The sequence below is a fragment of the Acartia tonsa genome, chromosome 5, assembly GCF_053477335.1.
Source record: "Acartia tonsa isolate MP-2025a chromosome 5, ASM5347733v1, whole genome shotgun sequence".
Lineage (NCBI taxonomy): Eukaryota > Metazoa > Arthropoda > Copepoda > Calanoida > Acartiidae > Acartia > Acartia tonsa.
Window position 1 is genome coordinate 10375260 of NC_137264.1, and position 13254 is coordinate 10388513.

The 13254-nt window shown below is 32.3% G+C and overlaps 1 protein-coding gene across 2 annotated transcripts in view; it reads right to left on the bottom strand.

Moving 5' to 3' along the window:
- Positions 1-13254, bottom strand: part of LOC145318727 (uncharacterized) — a 35410-nt gene that overhangs the window by 11206 nt on the left and 10950 nt on the right. The window contains exons 2-6 of one of the 2 annotated variants that reach the window (XM_080160214.1): positions 7368-7671; positions 3506-3609; positions 2389-3173; positions 1988-2041; positions 897-1127 (exon numbers count right to left, since the gene is read on the bottom strand). In XM_080160214.1, coding sequence (XP_080016340.1) covers positions 897-1127; positions 1988-2041; positions 2389-3173; positions 3506-3609; positions 7368-7456 — 1263 coding nt within the window. In that variant the 5' untranslated portion in view covers positions 7457-7671. The remainder of the gene's footprint in view (positions 1-896; positions 1128-1987; positions 2042-2388; positions 3174-3505; positions 3610-7367; positions 7672-13254) is intronic. The other variant, XM_080160215.1, reaches the window with a different exon arrangement.

The following is a 13254-nucleotide window of genomic DNA, read 5'->3' on the forward strand; positions in this document are numbered from 1 at the left end:
TAATCATAATATAAATGTATAAGAGTCAAAGCAAAATTGTAAGTAAAATGTGTTGAAAAACTGCTTGATTCAGGATAATGTTTATGGACATACTTACATTTCTAGGACTTGATTATAGAGTTGCTTCGCTTATTACATTATACTTTGTTGTCCCAGGAATCAATATACCAAAAATCAGATCAATCGGATGATTAGATCACATAAAAATTTGTTGTTAAAAAAGTAAAAAAATCAACATGTTTAAAATGGACGTACGGACATTTTGGTGATGATTATAGAGTTGCTACGCTTTCTAAATCGTACCTAACTATTAAAGGAATCACCATGCAAAATTTGAAATCGATAGGACAATTCTACGATGCCTAAATTAACGAAAAAAGCTATCCGTTACGGACGTACGGACGGACGGACCGACCCTAATTATAGAAAAGCTTCGCTTTTAAAAAGCTTCCTTAACTACTCGTAAGGAATAATTGCCTTAAACTAAATTTTTAACCATGTGAAATTAAGCTTTTAAGCCATTCTTTTCAATTCCATGATGAGTTCTAGTACGATTAGACACAACTATAAAAGATTAGCAACATTATACCTGAGAAACACAAAATAAGTTATTCTATGTTTGAATTTTTTACAAAAAAATCATGGGTAACTCCCTACCCACGATTTACCCCCCAAAAATTTTTAAATTGTACGGGGGTAGTTTTTCTTTTGTTTGTTTATTGCTTTGGGTCAATTTAGGTTATATTGGGTACTGGGTAACCAACCAGTGTTAGGGAACCTAAGTATAGGCACCGCACGGTTTTTATTTAATTAAAATTAAGAGGTGGGGTTTTATCGCTACTCAACAGGCTATTTGAGTAAATTCACCAAATTACAAAAAATAAAAACCACAATACCTTAACTGTAGTAGTACTATATTCTGAGCAAATGGAATCAGACCGTTCAGTTTTGGGCTGCAGGAGGGTGGGCATACCACCCATGTGCCCCCCACCACCCCCAAGATGAATTTTGGTTGTGGTGGACTGGTGATGTTGTTGTTGCTGTTGGATGTGTGGTTGGTGTTGTTGATTGACTGACATTGTGTTGTTGGAGGGCAGAGGACTCAGGGAGGCCAAGGCCTGGGCAACCTTAATTGTATCAAAATAAGAATCGAATATTAGGAAAACAAGAATGACAACATCCAAGGCAGTTAAGATCCGATATAGTAGGATATAAGAACATTAACACTTATAGTGTCAGAAAGCAATAGACAGAATATAAATGTATAAGTCTAAACAAAATTATAAGTAAATTTGTTGCAAAACTGTTTAAATATATGACTCTGTTTAAAAAAATACTTAAGTTTTTAAGACTTGATCATAGAAATGCTTCGCTTATAACATTGAACTTTTTTTTTTTTTTATAGGAATCGGAATTCCAAAAATTTTATAGAAGGATGGTTATATCATAAATTTTTTTCAACAGTAAAAAATCAGTATGTTAAATATGGACGTACGGACTTTCTGGTAAAGATTATAAAATTGCTTTCTAAATCGTACCTAACTGTTAAAAGAATCAAGTTTGAAATCGATAGGACAATTATAATACGCTTAAATTAACAGAAAGAGCTAACAGACCCTAAATAGAGAAAATCTTCGTTTTTTAAAAAGGACCTAAATACAAAGGTTCCTAAATAAAGGGGTTAAGAATGCTAATAAGCCTTTGACTGCTTTATAGATGAAATCTATGTGAAATATTTGTAAACCTCTATCTATAAAAGGAGTCAAGTTAGAAAGAGGCCCCCCCCACCCAAGGAAAAAATGTAGCATAAAAGGTTTTAAAAATGATAATGTTTTGTAAGGCCATTTCTTTTTTGATTCTTTAAATTTATAATAGAGTTGTTTCTAGCTAAATTGTTGTTATTTTCTAGATAAATATAGTTTTGAGGACTGTTGATCTGGAACTCAAAGATTGAATTGATTGCCCATTGTCCCATCCCTCTGTATACCTGCAGGTCACAGGTTTTGTAGAATGTGAAATAATCAAGAAGGTCACAATTATTCTAGTGGAGTAAACAAATTTTGTTACATTTAAATTCATTAATAAACAAATAAAAATTTTAATAAATTGTCTTTTTAACTAATATTTATGTTTTGTTACTTATTTTCCAGTGTTGCTTCGAAACCGATTAATATCCGCTGTACTGTGAAATAATACATAGCATCGTATTACAGACAATTTTCCACAAATGTTAAAATAAAAATCATAAAATTAATACCAGTTTTGTTAGCCCGGGACTTCAGCCCCTCGCGCCTAACAAAACTGGTTTCAATCTTGTAATTTTTCTTATTTTAATATTTGCGGAAACCAGCCTAAAATTCGATTCTACTAATGCTTATTCGCGGTTACCTGTAATTGGAAGGATGGAGTCTCCTGTTTGATACCTCCACTCAACATCCTATTCCTCTCTTCTCCTTGTTGTTGTTGGTGTTGGCCAAGCAGTTGGCCATGTTGTTGGCCTGGCTGTTGTTGTTGTACATGAATATTATTAAGGTCTTGACTATTATTAAGACTAGAGCAGTTATTTTGTTGTTGTTGTGAAAATTGGCGCGAAATTATCCCATTGTTGGCAGTGGTTGGGCTGCACGTGGTGGGCACACACGTATCTGCGCTTAGCAGTTGGCTGTTGATAGTCACCCCGCCGGCGTAATCAAACGACAGACTGTGAATTTCCGACATTAGTTGGTCGGTTTGAAAGTCCATTAACGGCGGTGGCGCGTCATGGGTCGGCGGACTAACTGCCGGCGGCGGATGACTGAAAGACGACGGTTGACAATGACTGTCGTCAAATGAACTAGATAAACTTCCGTCGTTCGTATTGCTGCACATGTCGCCGTTGCCCATCAATCCACCGCTAATAAGGCCGTTAATGCTGCAGCCGTTCATGTTCCCGCCAGATTTGACTAGCATCGGGCCGCTATCATTGATAGAGCCACTTGTCATTTTGTTGGATGTGTGGAGCACCCACGGCTTTACATCTTTCGGCGGCCCCCCGCCGCAGCCCGACCACGATTTGTCATCTTGACAGCCGCCGCCGAGAACTGTAATGTTGAGGCGGACAGTGTTTGTGTCGGGCTGGCAGAACAGGGTGCCTGTCACATTGTGGCTGTGACTCGTGGACAGACCATTTGTACCTGAAATTTTAAGAGTTTACATTTTTTTACAATAATAATCTTTGACTTATGAAACAGTTATACCTAAACCAATTGCAGTGTTCTAAAGAGATAAGACAATGGGCTATAAAATGACAAACATCCCCAATAGAATTAAACAAAATTACCCCCTCTTCAGCTTAAAATTGGTTGAAAAGTTTAGACATACCAGTTTGGAACAAACAGATTAGATAACGTACTACTAGTGTGACTTACAATTCAATAAACCTTCCCTCTCTACTAATAAAGAAGTTTTCATAAATCTTAAAGATTTAAATCAACCAGACAATTCTATCATGTCCCAAAATGTTTACCTGGACTAGACAAGCATCCATTTCTCTGGAACTCTGTGCTGTCAAGGATATCAATCTTTAGGGAGACAAGGTTTCCATTTGTCTTGTAGTTCCCTGTTATCAACCTTAAAATTAAAAAAAAATAAAAATCAACAAAGATGACAATATCCATAATAATGACAATATTCAATCTTCAAGGAGACAAGGTTTTTATTTGTCTTGTAGTTCCCGGTTATCAACCTTAAAACTTAAAAAAAGAATATAAAATCTAAGCTTTTCATGGTGCCTATAAAAAAAAATATGTATAGAAATAGCGTATAGTGTCCAATAAGAAATGACGTCATTTGTATTGTATGACGTCATTTTTTATTAGAAACTATACACTGTTTCGACGGCATACAATACAAATGACCAAGGATATAAGCCAATACACAGACTAAATTACCAATGGCAGGCCAGTATACATTTTAATAGTCAATGGTAGGCTAGTATGACATTATTTTTTATAGCCCCTATAAAGGGCTTCTAAAAAATCAACAAGGATTACAACATCCATGTAATCAAACGGTAAAACAAACAAACATACACTTAATAAGTAGAATATCAATTTCAAAATAAAAAACAAAATTATTTAGAAACCTTGTTGCAAAATTACGTAACTACAGAATTATGCTAAAGGACATACATATATTATGGGACTTGATCATAGAGATGCTTTGCTTTTAATTTAGTAAAATTAAGTTGTAAATTAGCATGTTTTAAATGGAAGTACTTCTCTTCTGGTAAAAACTATAAAGTTGCTACGCTATCTAAATCGTAACTAACTGTTATAGGAATCATCATGCAAAGTTTGAAATCCATAAGACAATTCTAACATGTCTAAATTAACTAAAGAGGTAACCATTAGTTTGAAACCAACTTATCAAGAAGAGTGCCCAAAGTTCATTAGTCAATAGATGAGAAAGCGTTGTTATAAAACTTTGGGTACCAGTTTAAAACACTTAAATCAAACAAATATAAAAACTGATTAAAACTTTATAAAAGCAAGAAAATAAAACATATATGAATGAATAGCCTTCGAACTTTATAATAAAAGTAAAAAAAATATTACTATTTCCTAATAGTCATTTTTTATTTTTATATCATGTCGTTAAATGAAATGGTCTAAAGAAGGGGAGTTTTTATAAAGTTTTTGAATGGTAAGATATGGTCATATAATAGGGACAGATATAATTCCTCCAAATATTAAAGTAAAAGAATAGAGAGGGCATAGGCTATATATAACTCTATTTTATTATTATATTAGGTCCTTGAAATCAGCTAATAGCGTCGGAAACATAAACACAGCCGAGGCCCTACAAAAGAACAGAAAGTAATTTGTTAGCAGACGAAAAAGGTCTCCAGCACTATGGCATTTTTCAATATTTGTGAAAAAATAGTCTCTAATACGATGTTATACATGATTTTATTTTTTTCAGTGCGGCTAAGAACCGGTTCTAATCCAGTGGATATTAATCTGTCTAGAAGCCATACTGGAAATAAATTTAAGCATATTTTTTTTCTTAGATTTTTTATTAGAATTCATATACATACATGTACCTTCCCAGTCAGTCATGGTCAAATAATTTAAAGTCAAGTTATAAAAAAGTTATTTAATATTTAATGGTATATTGTCTTTTCGACGGCGCGTTTTTTCATGTATATAAAAACGATAATGTATATTATATCGTAGCGAAGCTTAAATAAAATAAACTCCACATTTACTAATCATTTAAAAAAATCTATTTCGAATCTTTCATTTACAATAGGTATTCTGTGTTTAAAGAATTAAGTTTTTTTATAAATGTATTTGTATTTTGATTGGTTGGTTGATTTGAGTTGAGTTTCCAAATGTTTCAGCCACTAAATGTAATCTACAGAAGTGGCAATTTTGTTTATCATAATTTGGGATCTACATAAATTTATCGGCCATTGTCTTATCCCTTTAGATCCCTACTAGCCCTGATAATAAAAATTGAAATTAATATTGTAGGCACAAAAGAATAAATGTTTGTCAAGCTGCCAGAATTATGATAAATCTTCACTTTGTAATGGGTTAATCCTATTTATATGTTTTCATAAAATAACTAAAAAATTCTCCAAACAGCATTTACAAAATCCGCAATAGCAAAATTCGATCGTTTGATTTACCGAGATTTTACCGAGAGCTTCAGATAGATAGACAGGCATCGTTTTACTTTCTTAATAAAAAAAATCATAAATGAGGACGTTTCTGTGATTTCCATGGGATATATAGTCTAAACCTGTCCGGAAAAAATACTAGGCCTTCCTAATTGTTCATTAATAACCGTATATAACATATAATTAGACATACATCCAGTTGTTACAGAGCATACAAGATTTTGTAAAATATAAGTCAATCAATACTCTTTTGCAGAGAATGTCTATGCAAAAAATCTATAGAATAGAAGTATAACCAGACAACTACCTGGATCCCCTTGTTGTGGACCTTTTTCGTCGGCTAGCAAATTGCTTTCTGCTCTTTTGTAGCGATTGGCTCTGTTAATATTCCCTATGCTATTGGTTGATTTTGAAATTCAATTGAAAGTCGGCACAGGGTCTTCAGGAAGGGGACATACAGTTTTTTAACCCTTTTCCCTCTAATGTTTTACTCTAATGTCAACACAAAAGATTTTCATCAATTGCTACCTAACTTTTTTTTGTAGTTTTGCAAGCACAATTTTAATGTTGTGTAAATTGCAAAAATATGCAAATATTATTCTAAATATGCAAATAATTGTATATTAATATAATATTATGATGGATTTTTAATTGTTTATTTTTAACATCAACACCTTTCAGAGATTATTTATTGTCTGACATATTTTAGAGAAAATGTTGATTTATAAAGATTAATTTATCTGCCATTGATTTCTCCTTTCATTGCAAAAACACATTTAGATAATTTTAAACTTTTTAGCAATACATTATTTTACATTAATTTAAACGTATTGCTTAGCCTCTAGCCTTTAAGGGCTGTTCTGAATTAAAAGCTATAACCATCCCAAGGTTTAAATCTATTAGAGAAATAGCCTAAAACCTTTCCAAAAATAACGTGTATCTTCTATAAAATAAAGAACTTAGTCAGTATATAGTAGTTAAAAAACTACTTTTCATAATAGGACTACTAATATTGTCGTGTATTAATATTTTTTTATACAATTTTTGTTTTTAACATATTCAAATTTGCAAAAGTTATAAATATTGCAAAATTATGCGAATTTGATGCTAACTTTGATCTTGACAGCCTTGATTATAATGTTAAATATTTTAGAGATGTCTTAATCGTCTGCAATTTTAGTTTTATGCATCTTTAAAAGGAGAAACATATAAAAAAGCTCAAAATTAAAAAGTCTTAGATAATCCAAAATGTAGATAATTGATTAAATGAACCAAATTAATAATATTCGTTGAGACAGGCACCAAAATTTTTAAATAGCAAAATACGAAGAATACAAACGATGTTAGACCATTAAACAAACATATTTGTGATTGGCAGAAAAAACAGGGATCTTAATGGACAAGACTTTGTAAACCAGAATGATGAAAAACAAAATTAATCCCATAGTAGATCAAAATTATTATTGGTAAAGTTTGGAATCAAAATTCAATAATCGTACCCAAAGTTTTAGAGTTTAACAAGCAGAGAGTACGCTCATAAAACTTTGGGCACCAGTGTAATTTACAGCCCAATTTCCCCTCCCTCCCTGGAAAAACTAATATTCTTTATGTAAGGGCCTAAAACCTGTATCCTTTTTTATCGGGTAATATGAAAAATCTTCGAATTTCTAAACAAAAATGTGCAAAAACAAAATAGCGCTACCTGTCTGAAGACGGCGAAAACGGTGAATGTTGTTGATGGCTGCTACTTGAGTTAGTGCCGCCGCCTGACTGCAACAGATCAATCAGCATGATGGCGGCGCCCGGCTGCTCGCGGCTGCTGCCGTTCCCGGCTCTCCCTCCAACGGCAGCGACAAGCACGTTCTAATCGGCAGTGATTTGTTCAGGTTCTGTTTGGATAGTTGTGTTGTTGAGTATCTTAATTTTGTTGTTGTTGTTGTGTTGTTGTTTAGTGTAGACATTTGTTTTAGTTGTGACTAGTTCTGGTAACTCGGGACTAGGAACCCCTAAAAAATAAAATAAAAATAAAAACATTTTTTTTGTTTTAAAACAAACTCAAAAATAAAGTTACAGCATTTTTAATGAAATAAAAAATTTTAAAATAAGCGCCACGTGAAGGATATAATTTACGTGGAAATTATGACAGGTAAATTTTGTCGTCAATTAAGGTTGCTATTATAGTTCTTATTGCTCAGTACGTTCCTACATAAGAAGGGGAAGGGATTGGTTATATTAGCCAGCTGGAAGTACCATTTTATTAGAGTAGGCGAAAATCTGGCGCAATATCGAAATAATTATATATCGAATACAAGAACTAATAAACAAAAAATTATGAAGACTAACAAACTGGGAAAAACTTGTAGAGTTGCTTTACTTTAATTAAACTAAATTATCATCTCCACGGTGTAATTTTAAACAAGAGTGACAACATCCATAATAGAAATAACAGTGTGTGTGTGTGAAGTTATAAGAAGTAACTTTAACGTGGAATAGAAATGTATCGTAATAAATCTTGGATAGATTAAAGTACAACGAAATAGATATAAAATAAAATTATACAATAGATATAAAATAATGTTATATAATAGTAGCGTGCGGAGATTTTTCAGGTGGGTATGCGCCTAGAGGCAGTCAAAATTGGGAGAGATACCCTCCATAATATATTTTTTAGAGTGTTGTTGGTTTTTCTCTCTCGGAGGTAATCCTATTTTATAATTTTCCCCCAAAAAATTACAAAATAAAATAAGATAAATGTACAGTAATTAATCATTTATGTATATATATTAATAAATTAATAAATTTATAAATATTTATAAAATAACATAAAATATTTAAAAAAAAAATAATTTTTCTTTATCGTAAACTTAAACGTCAAAAAATGTAGAGTCACTATTTAAACAAAACCCTTAATAATAACCCTTACACAGCTACTCTTAAATTGTGTTTAAGAAAAACAGATAAAAGTCTTTTTCAAGTAAAGTAAAAATCATAAAATTAATTTCAGGTTTGTTGTCTCTGGCCTTTGGCACTTTTTGGCCAACAAAGCGAGAATTAATTTCATAATTTTTTATTTTACTATCCACGGAAAGCTGGATATTACACGATGCTATAATTAACTTTTCTTAAATCAATAAATTTGAGTTGAGATAGTTTAATTGTTGTGGTATTTGTACCTATTTAATTCCAGCTTATTTAAATTTTCTGAAAAATAATAGGATTCTCTCAATTTTGACTGTATTACAGATTACCGTTCTATCAATATAATTATTATAAAACATAAATAAATTACCTAAGTTATTGACTAAATTTTGGTTATATCATAAAAACATAGGCTTCAATTATGTTTAATTTTCACAAAGAAATCTTTTTGTCATCATTTTAGAAATAAAGATAACTTTTATAATCCTTACAGTATAAAAATTAGAAAAAATGACAGATCAAAAATTATAGAAATAAACAAAAGTTTTATTTTTCGGAATTTTTTGTGTAAAAGCCGCATTTTTAATTTTAAAAAGAAAAAAATGGGGAGGGGGGGATTAGGTGGTTATCTTTTCTAGAGCCGTTTTCTCTTAGAAGGATGGAGGTATTTTCCCCGAAAATAGGTATAAACCTTCTATGGAACTTGGAGAAGCTGCACTGTAAAGAAGAAACCACATGGGATCAGCGGATAGTGAGATTTTTCACTACAAACACAAAAGAACATACACACATCATATTACCTTTATATAAGGATTTTGCCTTTTTAATACAGACCAAACAATAATTATAATTAGCTTATATAATTATTGTCAGTCAAACACGCCAAATGGTCTAATTAATAGTCCTTGATCACAGTTACTTATTATAATATTGGCCAACTATATTTTTTTTAAACGAAGCTCTTTTACATTTACGATGTGTCCGTTAGCCTGTCTGCTTGTAAATTCAAACATCTCAGATAAATATAAGCTTTTATTTATTTTATCATGGAAGCATAGCTACTCTATAGTCCATAAACATTACTAGAAAGCTTTGAAACTCTAATAAGAAATATATCTAGGTACAAATTTTGCACTTAAAAAAAAACATATTACATATGTCGATCACATCAAAGCTATGTAACTCTATAACTCGCACTTTTGTTTATTTAGAGTTCTTAAGGAATAATACAATGGACGATAAATTGATAAACAATACACCTCCAAAACTGATAATCAAAATTTCCCAATCTAAAGATTGAACTTACAAGTTGAAAATTTTAGACACTACATGTTTCAGACAAACCAATTACAAATTAACTAATATGAAATTAAACTTGTTTGAAAAACTTTGGGTACCATAGTAATTTACATTCCAATGTCCCCTCCCTCCCAGTTAAAATCGTAATATGACATAAACATTTGATTTGATAATTATAAAGTTCAGATTCTAAAAAACGTTTTTTTTTGAAAATCATCCTTTCACACCCCTTGCGATGATAAACTATCATATATAATGTCTGTCCGCCCGTCAGTCAATCAGGCCGTAATATTAGAGGTGAAATTTTAGATATACGGCTGTCTAAATCTCTGACAAGTGAGCATCTATAGCCAGGGAGGAAGGAGACATTGGACTGTAAATAACACTGGTAGCCATGTTATCTTATTCGTTAAAAAAATTTGGCTACTTCTGTCGAAGTTTTATCAGTAAGGTCAAAACTAGTAGTATCTAAACTTTTGGGAATAGTCCCTTTCGTAACATCGCCCCACAAGAGGCGATTCGTCGTATTTTTAAAATGGCTTTTTATAGGTTATTTTAGGTTAGGTTAGGTTATATTGGGTTAGGTGATTGCCCCACAGGGTTAGGTAATTGGCCCCGCAGGGTTAGAGCCTCCCGTAGGGGCTAGAAATAGGAGAAAAGCTACTGTGAAAAATACGAAGAATCGCCCCATAAGGTACGATGTTACGAAAGGGACTATACCCAAACTTTTCAATCAACAGAAGTGGTCATTTTGTTTATCATCATTGGGGATGTTACGTCTTCTCTTTTTTTTTATAGGCAAAACATTATTTTTGCTACCATATGAGATATAATTTACTTTTTCCATATGTCTGATTAGATTTTTGACATTCACAATATATTTTTACTATGCTTCGCTACTTTTGGGTGCTATCCTACTTGTTTCGTACAGACTCTAACATGACTTTTATTTCTTTAATTTTACACAAAAAGAGAGTTGATAACTTTCAAGTGGCCAGTTGAGCACTTAAACCCTCCCTAACCCTTATTTTTGAGGTAAATTGAAAATAAATACGTAACCCCTGCAGGGCTCATACCTGCGGTGCTCTAACCCATATGGGCTACCCAATATAACCTAACCTAAAAAAGGAGGGGGGGGGTAACCATAGGTAACCAAACGATTTTGGGGGTGCCGTAGGCACCCCCAACCATTTAGGAGGGGGTATTACCCCCCCCAAACAATTTTGGGGGGGTAAATACCCCCCCCCAAAATAAAAAATCTCTAATAAAAAAAATTTTTGCGCGCTTCGCGCGCATTTTTAATACTATATATTTAATAAAATTTAAATTACCTCCCCCAAAAATTTTACCCCGGGGGTAAATTTTGGGGGGTGTAAACTAAATTTACCCCTGCCAACAGATTTCAGGGGGGGTAGTTTCGCGCGCCATTTTACCCCCCCCAAACACGAATTACCCCCCCCCCTAAAAATTTTTTACCCCCCCCAAAATAAAAAGCCTGGACGCCCCTGGGGGTAACATTATTCAAGATGGTACTTAATGTGATAGCACCAAAGGAGAAGACAGAGACTAAATGTATCGTGTTCTCTGTACTGAGTGGCTGTATATAAAAGTCAACCTCATTCCATATTAAATTTGAGTTTCAAAAACGTTAAAAAAAATATATTTTGGGGGGAGACACCTTTCCAAAAATAGTTTAAAACCTTTCCAGGACCTATAAGAAACTTCACTGTAAAGGAGAACAATATCGGTTCAGCGGTTAGCGAGATCCTTCGGGACAGACAAAAAACGCCCACTACTTTATGTAATAGGATAACTGGGTTTTCAATTAAAAACATTTCTAGATTATCATTGATTAAAATTTTGATATACCCCTTGAAAACCAATAAAATCATCATGGAGGATGGAGGAGACTTTGTTCTAGTAATTATACTGGTACCCAAAGTTTTATAAACATCCCTTCTCATAAATTTTGGATACTTTAATTAAATCCTGATTGTTTAGTTCAGCTTTAACACTGTCCAAACTTTTCAACCGATAATTTTAATCAACAGAAGACGTATCATTGGAGATGTACCTCAATTTATCGTCCATTGTCTTATCCCTTAAGATTCCTATGATTCATGAAGTTCTTGAAATATGTTTAATGTTCCTTTAGGAACAATTTATCAAAATCTTAAATTCGTTCCACTCTAATAGTTAGAGGGCCAGGCTATTTATGGACACTGGACAGGGAGGGAGGGGACAATGGACTGTTTATAAAACTAGCCCCACAAAGTTTAAAATTAACGTTTTCTTATTCAACTTTGTGCACTTTATACAGCCCCAACTAAGCAACGAAGCACAACAAAATCATGTAAAGGGGACGTTAGACTACAAAATACACTAGTACCCAAAGTTTTATAACCACGTTAACTTATTCGTTGATTCAAATTTGGTTACTTTTATTAAAAATTCTTAATCTATAGAGAGGATAATTTTGTTTATCATCGTTTGGGATGTAAACCAATTTATCGTTGATTGTCTCATCCCTGTGTACTCTAATATCAATTACTTGTCCATTGTACTATCCCTTAGTACATATATAGTCATTATCTCATAGAAGGTTTAAAGTGTAATGAATACACTTCATAATATTCAAGGATTTTTTTCACAAAGGTTTAGCAATTAATAAATATCCAGTATGGCCTTAAAACGTATGAATATACGCTGGATTAGAACTGGTTCTGAGCCTTAGTGAAAAATCATGTATCGTATCGTATTATAGAAAAATTTTATGAGAAAAAGAAAATGGAATTAACCTCATAAATTTTTGTTTTACTATCCGCGAAAAAATATATATGATGCGATCGATAAAAAATCTATTTATTGGAAGCTAAAATACAAAAATCAAGAGATATTTTAAAAAGCTATTTATGTTTTATAAGATAGTACCATATGAATTTTTATATGTATGCTGATCTCCATAAAGGTATAACTATTTTATCAGAAGATATAGGTTTACCTACCAAATCAAAGATGTTTATATAACACTTATCTATTATTTCCAATTTAAGTAATATTGTCTTGATTAAACTAAAACGACGACTAAAAGAAGGAGGTATCGACCCTCCTCCCCCCACCCCCACAAAAAAAATTAAATATGAAAAACAGAAAAAAACTCCTCATATGCATAAAAATACCTTAACAATTGTCTGACCCCAAACCAAAAAAATCTCTGGCAATATTTTATTAATTTTAAGCAATATCAATTTGAGAAAATTAGAAATATTGTATTATTATTATTGTATTATGTAATTAATTATGCTACATTTTGAAACACTCCTATTTTAAAGATACCTTGTTGCTTTTCCTTTTCAGTAGCATAGCTACTC